The sequence below is a fragment of the Sycon ciliatum genome, chromosome 11 (assembly GCF_964019385.1).
Source record: "Sycon ciliatum chromosome 11, ocSycCili1.1, whole genome shotgun sequence".
Taxonomy (NCBI): Eukaryota; Metazoa; Porifera; class Calcarea; order Leucosolenida; family Sycettidae; genus Sycon; species Sycon ciliatum.
In genome coordinates, this window is record NC_088653.1 from 15692182 (window position 1) to 15713105 (window position 20924).

Sequence of the window (20924 nt, forward strand, 5' to 3'; positions counted from 1 at the left end):
TAAGCGTGTGCGCTGGTAATACAATGTACATCTACTGCAAGCGAGAAAAAAACTCCTCACTCCCCCAGCTCACCAGCTCACCACCCACACATTCACCACTGAGATGCTTGATACAAATGAGTGCACCAGTACTTCCGAAAAATACACCTATACCTGTAAATGTACTGCATTTAAAAAATTAATACTTGAGAACAAACCATAAAGAAAGTGTCTGCACCGAACGACGGAGCTCACACTTCCTGCCGGCTGACTTGACACTTCTAAAACTGAGATCGAAATCATAATAGACTAAAACCTCTGAAACTCCCAAGCTGAAACTCTGAGCCACAACGAAAAGCTCTATTTTTTTGTGTACCTCTTGCATACGTAATAGATCTAAAAGTGTCTCGCTGTTGCCGCAGACCAATAAACTGAATAATGGAATAACAACACAATACAATGATCAACGTTCAGTACACGGACTAGTCATGAACACTGTGATATCACAGTTGTTGCTCGCAGACCGTACACTATACAGCACAGCAGAAGAGGCAGTCATGCTGAACTGCTTGCGAGTACATGCCATACTGAAGTTGCCCAGTCAGTCTATAGCTAGACAGCGTGATGTGTTGTCTATAGTACAGACTGGGGTGGGATAGTTGTCGTGCACATGCACACACACACACGCACGCACGCGTGCACGCACGCACGCACACACACACACACGCACACACACGTACTGACACACACACACACACACACACACACACACACACACACACACACACACACACACACACACACACACATGTACACTCTTCTATAGGTATTGCACACTATGTCCTGTAGATTTGCTTGTCCCTGACCCACGGATGTTGCTCTTGCTTCTGCTGGAACTGCAGCATTTCTGCAGCATGAAGAACAGGGAAGAGAAAATGAAGATGCATGCACGGATGTGTTAAGTTTGAGCCATATTTGGGGTGGATTACAGAATGGCTCACATTAATGCCGCAGTCCGTCTTCAAATAATCGAACCATTTTCAGTGGATACCCACACCCAAACACACACACATAAACACACCCACACGCGCGCGTGCGCGCGCACACACGCATACACAATTGAACATAATTACACTCAAACGCATACACGCACGCACACACACATACCCCCCCCCCCCCACACACACACACAACCTCTCTCCCTCTTTCTTCCCTCTCTTTCACTCTTTCCCCTCTCTCATACCAGCCAAGTACCCTGATTTTTCAGGATTAATAAGTATCCCGCATTTTTGGATGAACTCCCGCGATTCCGAAATTCCTGTCGAATATCCTGCAAATCACTGTGCAAGAAACACGTTCTTGGAGCACTTCAAGTTCAAGTTGTCCCGAAACTGCTTGCTGTCTACAGCATTAGGTATTACGCGCCTCGACATTCGTCATGTTAAGCACTCTCGGTAGGCTGCTCTAGTGCTGCTGCATTACGCATTGCCCGCTATTTTTCGCAGTTTGAGCACTTTGGCGCGAGAGCGACGAGCTATCTTAATTTTAATGTCTGTGGTGCTTCCTTTGCAACATGGCTGGTAGCTCGGCCTGCTTTTAAAGCTCGTAGCTGTCGGTGTCCTGATCAGGCCTTTATGGCCGAAACAGCTTGCTGTCTACAGCACTGGGGGCAAGTTGTCGTTATTGCCATTCTGCACCTCCATAGCTGTAGTACCAGAGGGTCTACTAGTTCTCTCTCCATGAACAGTTCCTGAAAAACCTCTTTTGAGTCTTGAACATGCGTAAAATGTGAACTATATCATCACCATCACTGCAGGCGCGTAGCAGCACCTTTGGAGTTGGTGGGGCAGGAGGGTGAGTCCGGGGGGCTCTCCCCCGGGAAATTTTTGAAAATAGGATGCAAAATCCTGCATTCTGGGCACTGTTGGGCGTGGTCGGGCGAAAAAGTAGTCAGGCCAAAGCCGGACCAGCCGGACCGGCTGCTACGCCCCTGTCATCATCTACAATTGTAATCAATAAGGTCAGAATAACAAGGGCAGTCAAGGGAATCACTATTGCCACAACATGTTGGTGTCATCATTTCAAAACAGTTGAAAAAGGAATTTTGGAAAAAAATATTACATGCCGGTATCCCGGAAAACCAAGGAAAATCCCCGGATTTTGCCCTGACAATCTGGCCCCCCCCCCTCCCCCCTCCCCTCTGAAAGGGAGACCAACTAATCCAGAAAAAGAATTCTCAGTACATGGCAGGCATCCCCTCTCTCTCTCTCTCTCTCTCTCTCTCTCTCTCTCTCTCTCTCTCTCTCTCTCTCTCTCTCTCTCTCTCCCTCCCTCCCTCCCTCCCTCCCTCCCTCCCTCCCTCCCTCCCTCCCTCCCTCCCTCCCTCCCTCCCTCTCTCTCTCTCTCTCTCTCTCTCTCTCTCTCTCTCTCTCTCTCTCTCTCTCTCTCTCTCTCTCTCTCTCACCTGGGTGTTTAGCGTGACGGTGGATGTACGGCAGAGGTGCAGGTATGCGAGCTTCAACCTGGACACGACAACAGAAGAAAATAGTAGAATTTCATGTAATAGACCTCGCTGAATGCCATGAGAGCAAATCTGTCAGGCTATACAACTATGCTCTGGCCCCTTCTGGTATCGAGAATTTCAGAAATTTGCTCTGTAAGGCGTCGTCCGTAGTTACCGGGGAAAATCTGTTCTCGTGCAAAACTTTCTCCGTCCTCCCCCTTTTGCGTGAGGACGTTTTTTTATTTTCGAAAATTATGGACCACTAATCAGAATGATGTGTTGATAGAACTTTGTCCCCGCCCCCAAGGGATGCCGTTCTGACATTGTCCTGGGTTCAAGTTGCGTGCAGCCTGGAACCGCATACAAATGCCAGCCGGAGAGTTAGAGAGGTTTTGGTGTGTGGGTTGATGCTTTACTGTAAAGCATCAACCCACACACCAAAACGATACTGTAAAACATGTACCTTTAGGTGTATTAAAATTTCGGTACCAGGGACCTGCCAGGTTTCAGGTGTAATTTAGAATTAGGTGAACAGCCTACCCTTCACATACAGTGCATACTCTAGTGCCTTTTAGGTGGAATTTAAATTTAGGTGTTTGTTTTCACTACCGAAATCACCGAAATTAAAGTTACACCGAACATATCGTGTTTTACGGTATCTCGGAGCCCAAAAAGTGATACTTGGTTACACTTAGAAATACGACAGACTTCAGGTTCCTCCACATCAACACTTTGAAAGTTTTCACCTGTATACATGTGTAGCTTTAAAGCCTTGTCCTTAAAATTTCGGCGCTTCAAAATTTTGGCATTTGACGATTTTCGACATTTTGGTAGCGATTTATTTTCGTAACATGGACAGTTATGCGATCGAGTCCACCAACTAAGTCAGATTTTGAACAGTCAGACGTGCACAATCTGGTACAAAGCTGACAAGGAGTACTGAGCCATTCCACGGCATGAAAGTCAGCTTGAGCACTGCTCGATAGCGCTAACCAACGGCCTTCCAAATTTGGAAGGTTCATGGATATTAGTGCTAATTCCATTTTCGGCACAGGATTAGTACTAGTGCATCAGCCAAGCCGATAAGAAAAAATTCATCGCTTGAAATTTAAAATTAGGCATTTTGGGTCGGCGCCGAATATAGTTGAATATTATTGAATAGCTGTGGTTATGGATTTTATACTGAGTCCAGCATAATGCTTGTACATTTCCAGTACAAATCAGTGGTTGCGACTTTGGCGATGATTGGTTAGGAGAGGGCTTGCTCCCCACACTGGAGCTTGAGGAGAGGGCTTGCTCAAGCTCTAGTGTGGGGAGCAAGAGCTCAAGCTCCAGTGTGGGGAGCAAGCCCTCTCCTCATTTCCAGTACATGTCAAAGAAGGTGAACGGTGTGCCCTCCTTGTAAGTATGACAGACATACCTTCCGGGGTTTGTACGTAGCTGGACTTGGACCGCTGGGGTCGAATGACTCGGGTAGGTCTGTACAGTGACACGTCTGGATGTAGGGAAAACAGTGGAGAAACAAACAAGCCCAACATACTGGAAAACATGTACTGTGATTTCACAAATTTTCGGTGTACTTTTATTTTCGGTACTTTCGGTGAGTCTGTTTCATACCTAAAATTTCAATACACCGAACAAACACTAACACACATAATCCAATAGGGAACTGCTTCTCTGTACCGAAAATTTCTGTTCACCTAACCTGGCCTGTTGCCCTCATACCGAAAATATTGAGCACCGAAAATTTCTGAAATTAGAGTAATTTTAGGTGTACAGTTAGACCTCGCTTATCCGGTCCTCTTTTATCCGAATCCCTCGCCATCCGGAAGAAAATCGTGGGTTACCGATTTACAGCACATGGCATGCATACATGCAGAATGTGTGTTCGATTATCCGGTTCCCTCGCCTATCCGGATATTTTTTGTGGAAAACGGATGTGTGCGGTTAAGCGAGGTCTGACTGTAGTAAAATTTCGATAGCAGAGACCTGCCAGGTTTCAGGTGTAACGTAGAATTAGGTGACCAGTCTACCCTTCACAGACAGTGTGTACTGTAGTGACTTTTAGGTGTAATCTAAATTTACGTGCCTGGTTTCTCTAACGAAATCACCGAAATTAAAGTTACACCGAAAATGACGTGTTATACAGTACATGAATTATACAAGCATGCATGCACGTACGCCGTCCCTTGAATGCCTTGCGGGACCTGGCAATCGCTGAGGTACCGGTTATGAGGGAAGACACGGGGTGATATAGAACAGTTTACATCCATGTTCTGGGGTTGTCTGTTGTACGGGTTCTAATACTTCGAGTAGCATTTATGTTGCATTTTTAATGGGAACTTGGTTTGCACTCCCACTAGTCCTAGCATATTTTTCATTTTTGCTTTCTTGCGCAAATTAGTTTTCTTTCTTTTCGTGTTGTGTTCTAGTAGTCCGTCATGATGGTGCATTGAATTGTATTTTGTTTGTCCGTAAAACTAAAAGAAGCCGTCTCGTGAGGAGTTGAACTATTGAGACAGTAGCTGTAATAGATCATTCTCCCTCCCCTAACCACTCTTCGCGCGTCTAGGTTGCCATGACGTCGAGACGCCAGGTCGGCGGAGCTCCCTAAACCTCACCACCACTGCCACGATTCAGGTTGTGCGTGCTTCCCCTAGCTGCATCTCATGTTTGCCATTTAAGTGGTCTTTGTAAAAAAGAAAGAAAGAAAGAAAAATGCATTTCATGATGTCATACAGTACTACATGATGTCATACAGTACTACATGATGTCATACAGTACTACATGATGTCATACAGTACTACATGATGTCATACAGTACTACATGATGTCATACAGTACTACATGATGTCATACAGTACTACATGATGTCATACAGTACTACATGATGTCATACAGTACTACATGATGTCATACAGTACTACACGATGTCATACAGTACTACATGATGTCATACAGTACTACATGATGTTATACAGTACTACATGATGTCATACAGTACTACATGATGTCATACAGTACTACATGATGTCATACAGTACTACATGATGTCATACAGTACTACATGATGACATACAGTACTACATGATGTCATACAGTACTACATGATGTCATACAGTACTACATGATGTCATACAGTACTACATGATGTCATACAGTACTACATGATGTCATACAGTACTACATGATGTCATACAGTACTACATGATGTCATACAGTACTACATGATGTCATACAGTACTACATGATGTCATACAGTACTACAGTATCAGGGACAAAGATACTTTTAACATGATGTCAGGCAGGACAACAGTACGCGTAACAAGATGAAGCTCTAACTCTGTTCCCATTCCCTCCTCCATTCACATCTTGACTCTCTGATATTGGGCAAACTTTTCCCAGTATTCCCTAGTTATCTACCCCCCCCCCCCCCCTGCGTATTTTCGCCAGTCTTTTGTTTCAGTGGAGCACTTGGGTCGCAATGAAGCCGAGACCCTATGGTCGGCAAAGCTGCCCCTGCCCCTCACCCCCATTCCTGCCATTCCATGTCTCATCGCTGCCTTGCTGCTTTGTGCCGTCAAATGGTGTTTTTTTGTAAAAAAAAATCCCTGAGCTCACCTTTTTCCGATGTTTTGTCCGCCATATGGAGTACTTAATGTCGGATGGCTCCTCGTTCATCCAGTTCTTCCTCTTGGCCAAACGTTTCTCCTCCTCTTTCCTCTTCAGCTGTTGGGCTATGTCCTTGGGTGTGCCGTCCGGGACGCCAGGCTTCCAGGGGCTGATCCCGGTTATCTGCCAGGGCGGGAACTGGCCCATATGAGGCATACAGCGCTTGGAGTTGTCGCACCGTTTCCCTGCGCGCGCGCGTGTGTGTGTGTGCAGTCGAGTTGGACACAGAAAAGAGGCACACTTAACTATGATAGAAATACGTAACTACAGTTAAACCTGTGACAGACGACCACCCCTTGGGGCCAGAGAAAGCGGTCTTTAGTGGCAGGTGGTCCTTAGTTAGAGGTTTGCACCGCACTACCATTATATGAATATGAGGGCCGTCCGTGCCTGGAAAAGTGGTCTGTAGTACCAGGCTGGTCGCTAGTCATGGTGGTCTTTAGTTACAGGTTTTACTGTTTGATAAAAAATGGTTTCTGTGTGTGTGTGTGCAGTTCAATGGTCCAGTTGGACACAAAACAGGACCCAGGTAACTGTGATACTATTATGATCACACCAGAGCAGTTCAGGACAAGACAAAAGGGGAACTGTTGACTTCAAGATCAAAACTAGAACGTCGAATTGGAACGACAGAGAAGCTCAGCAGCACAACGGAAAAGCATGCGCGGCTGATACAACTTAGAGCAGAGGAGTAGAAAGATAATGATCTATCACGTGAGGTAGCTCACTAGTACGGATATCACATCCCTCCACCATTAGATGAGGAACACATAAGCAATAGTATGAGAAATGAGTTCACTATAATTTGTTGCGGATACGAGAAGCGAGTTCAATGTAACACACTAAGGAACTGCAAATATCAACAGAGAGCTGAATGCAAAACCCAGCAGGTCTGCAGTTACAAGTTCATACGATCAGGGGACTTCCTTGAGCGTGTAGACCTGCGCAGATTAGAGCTAGGAGAATTAACAGAGATAGCAGAAGACTGAGTAGAAGATTCAGCAGAAGGTGCAGCAGATGCAGAAGAGGATAGCGATGTTGATTCCACATCCTGGCGGCTGGCGGCAACCTCTGGCTGTGACGGCTGTGGTGGTTCGGCATCTGTATGTGACGGCGGCTGTGCAGTTGCCAAAGTTGAAGTTGATGGCGGTGATGACCGGTCGGATATGCCTGCACTCTCGGGTAGCATTTCTCCTCCCTCGGACGGAAGACGGCGTCTAATGTGATCAGCATGGCGCTTCCATATGCGACCATCATCCAGACGTACAGTAAACGTGGCTGGACCAAGACATTCTTCCAGCACACCAGGCATCCATTTAGGCGTCGATGTGAAGTTAATCACCCAAACAGCATCACCACAACAGAGATCCGACGCCCGAGCTGTGCGACGGTCAACAGCAGCACCTTGCTTGTTCAAGACACGTGCTGATGTATCTGGAAACGTCAGGTCAAGACGAGAACGTGGCGTGCGGTTCATAAGCAGCTGAAATGGTGACTGGCCTGTTGTTGACTGAGGCGTTAAGCGATAATGAAACAGAAAGCGGTGTAACCGTGACGCTAGGTCTCCACCAGCACCTGACAATTTCTTCAAGCCGGATTTGACTGTTTGAACTGCTCGTTCAGCAAGGCCGTTGCTTGCTGGGTGGTAGGGTGAAACCAAGGTATGCTTGATACCGTTACTTGAGCAGAATTGTTGAAACTCCGAGCTGGTGAACACTGAGCCATTATCCGAGACAAGCTGTTGCGGAAGACCATGTGTAGCGAAACACTCACGAAGCTTGCCAATGGTAGCTGTCGACGTAGCAGATGGAACGGCATGCACGTCGATGTACTTGCTGTGGCTGTCGACGATCACAAGTAGCATCTTGCCTTCCACAGGGCCTGCATAATCAATGTGCAGTCGGGTCCAGGGTTTGCCTGGCCACTCCCAGGGATGCAATGGCTGTAGTGCTGGAGACTTCTGGGTTGCTTGACATGGCTCACAGCTGCGGACCTTGAGTTCAATTTCGGCATCGATCGATGGCCACCAGACGTAGCTGCGGGCGAGCGACTTCATTCTGGTTATGCCGGGATGGCTGAAATGTAACTCTTCCAGTAACTTTTCTCGGCCTTGGGGCGGAATGACAACGCGAGACCCCAACAGTAAGCACCCATCGATGATGGAGAGTTCACTTCGACGACGGTAGTACGCTTGGTAATCACTATGCACGTCGTTAGGCCAGCCTTCCTGGACGTACTTAAGAACTAATGCAAGTACTGGATCACGGCGAGACCATTGCGCAACGCTCGATGATGTCACGGGAGTTCCGTCCAAAACAGTCATTGACAAAACTGTTTCAGCCGGCACGGGAACCTGGAATTCTGGCGTTGGTGCCGGCAGACGACTGAGACCATCAGCGTTTCCATTCGATTTGCCGGGCTTGTACTGTAGCTCATAGTCATAGTTGGCTAACATCAGCGCCCAACGCTGAATACGACCGCTGGCCATAGCAGGAACGGGCCGACACTCGCTGAACAAACCCAGCAGAGGTTTGTGGTCTGTTTGAAGAGTGAATGATTGGCCATACAGGTACTTGTGGAATCGCTTGACAGCGAAAACCATGGCGAGGCCTTCCTTCTCAATCTGTGCGTAGTTTCGTTCTGCTGACGACAGGGTACGCGATGCGAAGATTACCGGATGCTCCTCGCCATTGACAACATGCGACAAAACTGCACCAATGCCATACGGTGAGGCATCACAGCTCACAATAATTGGTAGTTTAGGGTCGTAATGCACACGGACGGGTGAGTCAATGAGCAGCTTCTTGCTACTCTCGAATGCGGACTGTTGACGATGAGACCAGTCCCAACTCTTGGAAGACAATAGTTCATACAACGGAGCAAGTACTGAGCTCAGGTTAGGAATGAACTTGTGGTAGTAGTTGATTAGTCCGAGGTAGCTTCTCAGCTCTTGGACGTCGGTAGGAGCCCTTGCATCAATGACATCTTGCACTTTCTCCTTGGTGGGCTTAATTCCAGATGCATCGATGATGTGACCTAAGAATGTCACAGAGGACCTTGCAAATGAACATTTGGTGCGGTTCAAACGCAATCCAGCTGCGTTGAGACGTTCCAGAACCATGTTCAGATGTTTGTCGTGTTCTTCACGAGTTGTGCCAGAGACAAGGATGTCATCCAAGTAGATCACGACCATTGGTATTCCAGCTAGCAATTGGTCGAGCGTACGTTGAAATATGCTCGGGGCCGAAGACACACCAAAAGGCAGTCGGTTGTACACAAACAGTCCCTTCGTGGTGTTGATGGTGGTAAGAAGTTTAGACTGTTCATCCAGTGGTAATTGGAGATAAGCTTGACTGAGGTCCAGCTTGGTGAAACAACAGCCATTAGCAAGTTTCACGTACAAATCCTCTATGTTCGGCAATGGGTACTTATCTGTCTTGGCTGCCTGGTTAACAGTGCACTTGTAATCACCACAGATGCGGACTTGGCCATTGCTCTTGAGAACTGGCACAATCGGTGCTGCCCACTCAGCGAATTCGACTGGCTGAATGACATTGTTGTCGACTAGTTTGTCCAGCTCCTTCTCCACGGCAGACTGTAGAGCATAAGGCACAGAGCGAGCTTTCAGGAAGCGAGGTCTAGCATTGCGGTCGACTGCAAGCTTGACACTGCCGTGCTTCCAGGTGCCTAGTCCGGGCTTGAAAACATCAGGATGCTTGCTCAGGAGGTCACTGCTCAGATCTCCGGTGACATTGAAGACTCGGTTCCAGTTGAGCTTTAGCGTCTGCAGCGCGTCTCTACCCAACAGATTCGGACCAGAACCCTCGACGACAAACATGGTCAGCTGAGCCGAGTTCTTCGCATGACGGGCATTGCAGATGAGACGACCAATAACTGGTATGATCTTGCCAGCATACGACCTAAGGCTCGGCAGGTCATTCGTCTCCAGACTGGGGAGTTGCTGCTTGGTATCTTTCGACGCCAGTGTCTGGTACTCCGCTTTGTTGATTATTGTTACTGCCGCTCCGGTGTCTATCTCAAACACAACAGGGGTGCCAGCCAGACTCACACTACACATATAAGGATCCACGTTGGAACGCACATGACCAGAGCAACTGGTGTGGTGCAGCTCCGCACTGTATTTGTATTCAGGTGATGCGAACTCCGGGGCTCTCTGCTCGGAAAACTGATGCACAGCCTTCGACCGGCATACCTTTGCGAAATGATTCGACCTGCTGCAGGACTTGCACGTCTTGCCCCATGCTGGGCAATCCGAGCGGTTGTCGTGCCATTTCCCCCCGCATCCGCTACATTTGCGAACGGCCTTACTGGAAGGACTGGGCTGGTCACGACTTGATGGGTGTCGCCTCTCCACTTTATGGACTTGGGGATGTTCAGGCTTGCTGAAGCTGCTGGCCCCGGCCATGGCTGCCACAGACGACATCGTGACTTCCACTGAACGTGCATAAGTAAGGAGGTCTGCCAACGACATGCTGCTCTCCATGAAAGCCTTTTCACGTACCTTCGACGACACACAGTGCTGTACGACCTGAGACTTTAGCTCTGTGTCCATATCTGCAAATTGACAGTGCTTGCCCAAACGCCTAAGACGAGTTACGTAGCTATCAAGGGTCTCCGACTGAGATTGTTTCTCACGACGGAACAAGTAGACCTCGTATTCCCTGTTGCGCTTCGGACTGAAGTGAGCCGTCAGAGCATCCTTCAAGTCGTCGTAACTTGTAATGCTACTGCTGTCAAAGGTGAGGTAGACGTCAAACACGTCCTCACCGCCACCGTGCAAGAGCTGGGCTCTCTGCCGCTCGTCTTCCGTGATGTTTGCTGCAATCAAATAATTATCGAAACGAGCCAGCCATTTCTCCCAACGAGGGCCAACCGACTCAGGCGGTTCCAGATCAAACGGGTTCAATGATTTTACTGTGCTCATCGTGGCAGCTGAATCAAGGACTTCGTCGCCAAATATTATGATCACACCAGAGCAGTTCAGGACAAGACAAAAGGGGAACTGTTGACTTCAAGATCAAAACTAGAACGTCGAATTGGAACGACAGAGAAGCTCAGCAGCACAACGGAAAAGCATGCGCGGCTGATACAACTTAGAGCAGAGGAGTAGAAAGATAATGATCTATCACGTGAGGTAGCTCACTAGTACGGATATCACAGATACTTCTAGTTTTGTCCTATATCGTGCTTTTGTAGAATTCTTTATTCTCACGATGGCACCATCGCCAATAAGAGATACGTTTATGAGAAGGTGAGATGCTGTGGGTGGGGCTGCGGGTTATGCAGTTGGAAAGTGATTTGCATCACTTTACAAGTATGGGAGAGGGTGAGCGCTGCAGGAGCAGATTGAGTTAATCAGCAGTGAGCAGATTTCTTGTTTGAAAGCAGGTCGGGAGGGAAGGTCACGAATGCTAGCAGGGAGGGCATTGTAGCAGTGCTTGCATTCAATATTGTGCCAGTATGGCCCGGAAAAGAAGCTGCTCACTCAACTCCTAATGCCGTCACATACCCGAGGCCAGGACCGCTAAAAGCAGTTCTAATTGGTCCAGCAACACCATAGTCTTTCATACTCGTGTTGGATACAGCGGGGACATGTTTCAATCCACAGCAGTAAACACACACGTTGGTGGCCAACAAGGTAGTCCATACTTGCCAACCCAGCCAAAGCAAATCCCTTAGTAACATACCCAGTTTCCCTTAATTTCTCTATTTTCCTGGTTTTCACCAATTTCGGCCATTTTCTCTTTTCTTGGGGCAATTTTTGGTTATTTTTGCGTATTTTCCGCAATGTTTTGGATATTTTTCCTTTCTTTTTATTCTTTTCTAACCCATTGCTCATTGAGGGACCAAAATCTGAGTTACTTTATTGTCAGATCGCCCCTACATGTGTGATTCTGTGAAATGCAGGGCCGCATGTGCCCTTGTCACACCACAAAGCAACCTTTTTATGAACACTCATGGTTCAGTGCCAATACCGGTAGTTTTTCGATCAAAGTCAAAAAACCCCGGTGTGCCGGTAGTGACCGCAATTTTCCGGTATAATACCGGGGAAACCGGTATGGTTGGCAAGTATGGTAGTCCGCTGATCACCTGACCAACCGGACCGGTTCTGGAGGGGAAGGGGGGGGGGGGGCTCACAGTAATAACACGTGGATCTGAGACATGCATGAAGAATAAAATGTAAAAAAACTGTCCGCCTTGGAGTTTGAATCTACGAATCTACCGGTATATCCACATTAGCTCCACAAGAATTAGTGCTCTTAACCACGAAATATATGGATCTGAGACATGCATGAAGAACAAAATGTAAAAAAACTGTCCGCCTTGGAGTTCGAATCTACGAATCTACCGGTATATCCACATTAGCTCCACAAGAATTAGTACTCTTAACCACGAAATATATACTTTCTGCCAAATACGGTACTTGTAAAGTAACTTCTACACTTAAACCAATCCACACTCGTGTACCTGGTTCCCGTTGTCTTTGAACGCGCTTGACCTCCGCCTCGATCTCCCTCAGCTCACTGCGAGCCACGGCCCTACACATTTCCAGGGTTTGCTCGATTGTAAAGCCTTTCCTGCATGTAAACACACCATGCAACGGCATGCGTACACATGTACAAACATCCGCATACTAAAACTGCAATGGAAATATCGTTTGCTCAAGCACAGTGCTGGAAAAGTCTTTCACAGACAGTCTGGATTATCAAAGTGCCATGTGAATTAAGTTGCCAATTCCCTTACAGCTGTGCCAGCACGGTGGGTTTCGGTTGCCATTTCTGGAGCTTGTCCAGGTTTCTACGCGACGCGGCCAACGACTTGAGCGCTTCCATGTTGTTAAAGTAATGAAGATGCCTCATCATGTCTCGCTTCACGGCCTCGTGTGTCACCAGGCGCAACGGCGCATTCATTCGTATCATCATATCAACGACGCCGTCTCCCTTGGGGACGTCATCGCCGTAGAGATCTGCGTAGCAGTCATCGTCCTCTGGATCCAGGTAGCGGTTGTTACCATGGTTACCCTTCTGTTTCTTTCTAGCGACTGCAGAGGGCCCTCCCATGGGGTCGAATGGAGCATTGCGATCGCGGGTGTACCACTCGTCGTTGAAGTCCATTCTGCGTGATACTGCTGCTGGTGGTGCTGCTGGTGGTGGTGCTGGTGGGCTTCCCCGTCGCCTTTGTCTGCTGTATATGTATGCGCACGAACTGACGTGTGTGTGTGTGTGTGTGTACACGCATGCAAAGACAGACAAACACACACACACCATGTACCATCTACATATTATATGCCTGCCGCAAGAGAAGTACGCAAATCTGCAAATGCAATAGATGTACACCCACAGATTTTCTCTGGCGACGATAGTTGACAACATTCGAATGAAACACATCAACACACAATCTGATGTAGTTTTGACTCGTAGGGGTCAAACGGGTGTACCTTTAACTAACGAACGGGTAATTTTCTTAACGGGCAGGTTAACGGGTACCCTTTAGAAAGCCATGTTCAATATTTTGCGCAATTTTCACATAAATCAAGATTTTAATTCATCTGTTCTCGGGTTGCATTTTGATATCACATTGTGATTCGCTAATCGATTGGTGTCTGATAGTCGCAGGAGTAGATCTACTAGGTGCGTAAATGCAACAACAATGCAGCCATCCAGCGTGGAGTTGTAAATAATTGACTCCCGCCTGGAATACACGATCCCAGCAGTGTTGCTCCTTACTGACTGGTTCATCAAAATCCAAACGGGTACTCTTTTACTAACGGTACCTGAAATTAACGGTCGGGTACCCGGGTACCCGGTACACCCCTTTGACCCCTAGTTTTGAGCCTAGCGAAAAGTCGAATAGGCGGAAAAAACGGGCCGATTTGGGGAAAGCCTACACTGAAGTATAATAGACTGATTTGATCATAATTATAATCTTCGGGAGGTCCCCAAAATTCACAGACTGCCATGCAGCTTACACTACAGACACCAACAAAAATACGAAGTGTTGGGCCGGGAAATGGAGCTATGGTTTAGACCCCGCCCGGTGCGGCTTAACACTCCGAAAAACACGATACTCTACACCGTACTAGTAACTACGTTTCATGCAGCTGTAGCGGCCCGCAGTCTCTCTCTCTCTCTCAGGCAAATGCACTCGGGTCTCAGTGACCACACTGTTGTATATTATTGCTGAACTGAACTGAAGACTACAGTAAAGTGTTGTATAAAAGTCGCGGCTTCTATGACTTTCTTGGTGAAATTTTGCAGGCTTCTATATGAGACAGGCTTCTATACAAGACAGGTATTTCTATTTATGTCAACACTAAAACCAGGCTTATGTGTGATTTGATGGGCCCAAAATTGCGGCTTCTATTCAAGTGCGGCTTTTATACAAGACTTTACGGTACATTGTAAACTTTAACTCTGACTCTACCAAAAAAAAACAAAAAAAACTCTTGACTCTAACTCTAACTGGAGTAATTCTAACCGGCTTGTAACTCTAAACTGAAGTGAACTGAATTGTGAACAGCAGCTTTTATAAGGTGAGAAACTGTTAGTGTAAGTAAGCTAGCCTATGAGTCTATGACCAGGGGATACGTAGCGCAGAAGAAGAAGAAAGGTCCAAGTAAGATGTGTGGGCCACAGAAGGCGTCATTGCACAAGGTAAGATGTGTGGGCCGCAGAAGGCGTCATTGCACAAGGAATGTCATTTGGTTCTACGCAGAAGAAGGAGCTGAATGCGATGTGGGCAATGGGCGTAATTGTAAATGAAAGGCGGTTGGAAGTGAAATGCATCAAAATGTCTACAGTAAAAATGTGCTGGTATGTCTTAAAGGTCATCATGAAACATTGAATGCAGTGAGACTAGTTACTATCCATGTCATGGATCTGCAAGCAAGACTTAGGTTGAGAGTTGCAAGTGCGGGATGCGCAGTGCAACAAGCGTGACCAATACATTGAAAGTGATTCACGCTGCAGCTGTGTGAGTTACCAGTGTGCCAAAGCTGCACAGCTGCATACTCGTCAGGGGCGGATCCGGGGTTCTGGGGTTCCGTGGAACCCCCTAAACTTCGCAAATGTACTTCAGGAAGCGTAGCATATGCGGATAATGCCGGCAGAAAAATTGGCAGAATTCGGTACTTTTTCTGGTAAGTGTCATGCATGGTTGGTATGTGGATAAAGAAATGGAGCAGAATTCGAGGAATTGCCCGCCATAAGGTTTGTATGGTTCTGCCAATTTCGCTGCTTTTCGAGCAGAATCTGCCACCTTTTCGAGCATTATCCGCCAATGCCTATGTATCAGCTATTCAGTTTGCCAGGCTAAACTGGACCCCCGCCCCTGTAGAGATCTCTGGATCCACCACTACACTGCTTGTGCATACACACACACAGTCATGTACACCATCCTGCACACACACATCACGATCATGGCTTTTTTAGTTCTTTGACTTTGTGACTCAGTGCAAACTGCTAAGAGTCGGACTGTAACAGTTATCTCACTGCAAAACTAGCACCCTACTAGTACTACAAACACCCATAATTAAGGGTGGCCACATCATGCGAATTATTTTGTCCAAAATTGAAATTCGAAAAGCGAAAAAAACAATCAATATGTTTTAAGAAAATTCAAAAAATCCCCCAAAATGCAGAAAAAATTCGATCCGCTGCCATGGTTTTTACAGTACTCGTACCCAACATTTCCAAAAAATGATAAAATAAAACCACAAACTGCTTATCATGTGTGTCTGTACTGCTGTGTGCTTCCAAATTCGGGGGATGGGTGTCAAAAGGTCAAAGGTGTGTGTATTTGAAAGTACTGTTTTCACATGTCAAACTTGGTAATATATTGAGCAGCACATGTACTTTCCAGATGTGACAGCACTGTCGTTCTCCAAAAACGGCTAAAATTCAATCCTGATGAGGCCAAAATTCAAAAAAAATTCAAAGTGCGAAAATCCAACCAAAATTCAGAAATAATTGAAAACATTTTGTGGACAAGCCTACCCATAATAGGGATCGTTCATTACGTCATCCGATGACGTAATGGATGACGTAATGGAAGTACATACACGTACACATGACTGTACACAGTTTACAGTCATCATGATGGTACTGCTTTACTGGTAAAATGCCATTGCATGGAGCCTGATCATCTGCTGATGATGCCATGCTGCCTATTGGCACAGTATTGCTGGAGGAAGCAACCAGTACCGGTATGCCTCTGCATGCGTGTTATGTGCGTGCGTGGTACATCACTCATTCCTGCAACGCAATGAACGCATACAATCATGACTTCTATCTCTCCAAATCAATAATGACGTAATCGAATCGCCCATAGCACATGCACATGCACAACACGTGACCAGATTCCCACAAAATGTCACAACGGCAATCCTTGTAATTGGTTTACTGATATACAATGACAATGACTATGTACCTGTATCTGGCGGTATGGGCAGGTCGTCACCGCTCTTGCAGTCTTGCTGTCCACAGAAGCCCAAGCCAAGGTCAAGTTTAGATGATGTCGTGCAGTCGGGGCAAAGCAGAAAGAAAGTTGCAAGAAGCTATAAACGGCTACTCGCCAAGTAGTTCTAACGCAACTCTGCGTGTTACTGTCGTGTACAATTATGTAATAAATACCTTCTCTGAAGTTTCTCTTATCGGCCACAGGACATTGTGAGAATAAAAAGATGTCAAACTTGTACAATGTCAGTCAAGACGCTTTCAAGCACAGAGTTTCACAAACACGCAGCACACCACTACTATTACAGCAACACAGCTAGACGCTACTGTTGCCAACAACCGCGGAGACATCTTTTGTTTATAATGCTATTTACACTTACGCTAGTAAACGTTACGCTGTGGCTAGGTGCTAAGTCACAAGTGCCTAGCGCACGCCACACGCCACGACCGACACTCGCGAGAGATTCCAAGACTGGCAAGAGTAACCTCCTGCACAGGCTGCAGCCCAACCCTGCACATGCAGTAGATCTACGGGCGGGAGAGAGCCAGCTAGCACACCAAAACGTGAAGGAGATAGCGCTAGAACAGTGAACTAGCACTACTGTAGCAGGAACCATCCAGTCGGCAGGCGCTATGTGCTAGGCGCTAGCAAGGTGCAAAGTAACATAGTTCACACGTCTGCTCGCTCCGTGGCGCCGGCGAGTGCTCGACCGCAGAAGCAAACTGCTTTGCGCCAACATGATAATACAAACACCAATCTGCGAAGTGGAAACAGCAACGGCACCGGGCCCGCGGGGCTTGTGAACAAAACAGTTGAACTGGCACCGCTAGTGATTTCTTTCGTCGCTGACTAGTCGACTGTGTCTCTGCCATCGACGTACCGAGAGTGGGGACAAGAATAGAAATGTCGCCCGAAAGAGAACAAAAGCGTGAATTATTTCCCCCTGAGGTGTGAAGGCGACAGCTTGACCACGCAATACGGCAACGCTCGCGCCCAAGCGCCATTCTCGTCCCGTGCAAGCAGCTTTGCGGCTAGCTGTGTGTAACAGTATGAAGCTTGCATGCGCCCTGCACCATGGTGTACCAGTCCACAGCCCCGTGTTCTCAGGTCCGGGGCTGAACGACGCCCGGCGCCGGTGACATCAGATTCCATTGAGCCAAGCGTACTATACAGTCTATAGTATAGTGTAGATCTACTGTCCTTTGCCATGCCATGGCACCAAGACTGGCAAAAACCCCGATCCTGTGCAACCTTTCCAGCCACAGAGTTCACTCGTGAAGCCTACGAATTCAGTACAATTTTCAACTTCACCAGGTCATAACTTTGGTCTACTTCGCTTGATTTTCACAATTTAGGGCTCGTTGGAAAGCTCTTGGCAGGAGCAACGCCAGGATGCCAAGCTCCATTATGAAGCCGCCACAAATCAGGCGCGGTAACACAGCAAAGTCGTCTCCAAGCCTAATATGCGAGCAAATTCGTCCCATCAACACCATTCCACTCTCCTTCATCGTAGAACGCTCGAATTTATTCGAGGCGATTCAAACTTCAGCGGGCTACATCATTATAAAGTGCTTAGTCGCTCAAAGAGCACACAAAAAGGGATTCTCCCCCAAAATGGCGAAGAAATCGATCAAAAAAATTGATTTTCCGAGGGAAGAATACCTGAATACGGCGCGCGATATCTCTGGAGTCCTACACCGTAAAACTCTTCAGCGATTGTTGCATTGGACAGCTTGGAGTTTTTGCTACCACGTAGACCCTTCGATTGTTGCATTTGCACAAGCAAAGACGGAGTAACTAAGCAGGAATCTCAGTTGCAACGAACTGGCCTTGTGCCTTTTTTGTTTGTTTGTTTTTGTACTTGACACGACCAAAAACATAATCAGTAGCTACCTCCGCGAGGATATCTGGATATTGGGCGAAGTGGCGGCCCGCCGATGCGAACGTGTTTGCTTGATGTGTGCCACCAACACGTCAGGTGTTGCGGCCGCGAATCCGGCTTACTAACCCTTTACTACAGAAGGACCAAAATACATGTCAACAACAATAACTCCAAAGCACGAAAAAGGCCAAAAACTAAACCAAGAACAGAACTAACCCTTTACTTCTTCTTTTTTTACTCCGCAAGAGTAGTTAGTGCGGGGCAGGTTCTGGTGCACTTTTTGACCTTTGACCTTTGGGCCAAATAAGGCACACCGTGTCGGTCGTGCTTGGTCTGGCCCCGGGACTCCCCCAGGGTTTGACCTTTGACCTTTAGGTTAAATAAGGCACACTGTGTCGGGCGCGCTTGGTCTGGCCCCGGGACTCCCCCAGGGTTTGACCTTTGGCCCTGCCATGCCATAAATGTCATCATGTTCTTTTCCGTGGCGACCGTGCACTTGTGCACGTTCGGTGCATTCGCACCAGGGAGTAGTAAAATACGTACTACTCCCTGATTTGCACATCGTAGATGTGCAGTGACATATTGCGCATGCGTGCATACGCAGGCGGAGCGTGTGACCTTCAGTGGCCCTGCGGGAAAGACGCAGTGCAACACAAGGTGTACTAGTACACGTGTCATTATACTACTCCCTGATTCGCACTTCGTAGATGTGCAGCAAACAAGTTAGTTCACGTGCCATGCACTCGTTTTATTCGCACATCGTAGATGTGCACTGACAAGTTGCCTAATCGGCTTTTCGATCGGTTAAGAGAATGTTCAAATTCGGCCATATTATGAGCTCCAAGATCAGAATCCGGCTCAACATAGTACTTGAAGTCACCGTTCCCATTACGTCATGTACATTTACATACACCCTGTTGAAGCACTGAAGCATCGGTTTTCGGCGAATTCAACATGCGAATTTTTGAAAATTCGGCGAAAAGATGGGTAATTTCTTCAAAACCACTGTTTTCGGCGAATTTTTCGCCCGGCCGATTAGGGAAATGCCTACTGTCCATGCAGGTCCATTAGATGCAAATTTCTATTTTGATCAAGATACAGTTAGAATCAACCGGCTCCGCCCGCAGTATCATGCATCAAAACAATAATTAAAGGGGTGTCACAGTGAAGCAGTGTTGCTACGCACCGCAAATCCCCTCTGCACTGCACCGAATCTATACTGGAGAATCCAGAGTGACCAGCAAAGAGTCACACCCCGCAGGTATCCAGTCACACTAAGGCATATCCACCATTCCCCACATATTCACTGTAACAAAACACAATACTGTTTACTATAATGCACTTTTATTTAAATGGACTTGGATGATTCTGTAGAAGAGAACACAATGCACGCACACGCACGCATGCGCGGGCACACACACACACACACACACACACACACACACACATCTAGGTTATAGTGCTATACACATATCTAGGGTTTAGGAAGCACGAGAATGTGTCGAAGCACCCACACATACCCCTTCATGCAGTGTACTTCAGTAGCCCAACACATTACGACTGCACAGGACCATCACAAAACACATTACGACTGCTATAGCACAGGACCATCACAAAACACTACACAATGTTACTACACTACACACACAGTTACTACACTACGCCTGTTACAAGTACTTACAAATAATTTTGAAACAAATGGCACATCCCGAAGACGGCAGCTCCAGACCTTCATACATCATCATCTGTAAAACCAAACATGAGCGCACACAAACACTATTAGTGTCACGAATACGAAAGCAGGGTAAGACAAGAGGATACGAAACAAGTAAGTATCGCTATAACGAGGGGGGGTAAGTATACATGTAGACAGAGCAGTGCTTACTTACAGGGCCCTAATACGCTCCAAGGCGTCCCGGTAGTCGGACTGCAACAGCAGCCCGACCTGGCGACCCTCCCAGTAACGGGTTAGATGGGCCGCACCCGCCAGGTGGGCGACCACGGCTGGCCCTCCCACCAGCCTTTCTCCACTGTAAAAACGAAAGAAACCGCAGAAAGCACAGTGTCATAGAGCTCTTTTGTTGGGGGAGAGAGCTAGGAGCACTGCACACTTACCATTTGTCACAATATATGATGAGAAAGAGGCGGCGCTTGACGCACCGCCTCAGGTGCTGAAACAGGGGTATTACCCCTGACATTCGAACGCTACAGTGACAAGTGAAAGCCATTTGGACTGTAATGATACTGAAGTGAAGGTGTGAACCGCAAAGCAAGACCGTTACCTTCTTCCTGTCGAATTCGCTCCCCAGCTGCATACCGACATCATCCGCTGAAACCCAATCATACCAAGTAACGCAAAGGTCATCAGTTGACCTTTTGGACTTTTCAACTTTTATCCAAAACCACCAAGAG

General features: G+C 47.2%; 1 protein-coding gene across 3 annotated transcripts; it reads right to left on the bottom strand.

The window, feature by feature from the left end:
- Window positions 1–121: 121 nt before the first annotated feature.
- LOC135827461 (uncharacterized) lies at window positions 122–17424 on the bottom strand. 3 transcript variants are annotated; one of them, XM_065339957.1, is made up of 8 exons: window positions 17010–17424; window positions 16604–16649; window positions 12920–13381; window positions 12644–12753; window positions 6104–6339; window positions 3903–3977; window positions 2444–2501; window positions 122–886 (listed from the first exon to the last, which is right to left on the bottom strand). In XM_065339957.1, exons 3-8 carry the CDS (start codon window positions 13288–13290, stop codon window positions 816–818), a joined length of 921 nt encoding a protein of 306 aa, XP_065196029.1. In that variant the 5' UTR covers window positions 13291–13381; window positions 16604–16649; window positions 17010–17424; the 3' UTR covers window positions 122–815. The 3 variants fall into 3 exon arrangements, with proteins under 3 accessions (XP_065196029.1, XP_065196027.1, XP_065196026.1); XM_065339955.1 differs by lacking the exon at window positions 17010–17424 and adding an exon at window positions 16807–16984; XM_065339954.1 differs by lacking the exon at window positions 17010–17424 and having other exon boundaries at window positions 16604–16984.
- Between the last annotated feature and the right edge of the window lie 3500 nt (window positions 17425–20924).

What these genes read in the sequence shown, in the direction of transcription:
- LOC135827461 (XM_065339957.1), bottom strand. Translation starts at nt 13,290, where the DNA reads ATGGACTTCAACGACGAGTGGTACACCCGCGATCGCAATGCTCCATTC. An exon ending in CCCACCGTGCTGGCACAGCT is followed by an intron (nt 12,754 to 12,919) that starts GTAAGGGAATTG and finishes GTTTACATGCAG; the next exon opens with GAAAGGCTTTACAATCGAGC. An exon ending in CCGTCACGCTAAACACCCAG is followed by an intron (nt 887 to 2,443) that starts GTGAGAGAGAGA and finishes TTCATGCTGCAG; the next exon opens with AAATGCTGCAGTTCCAGCAG.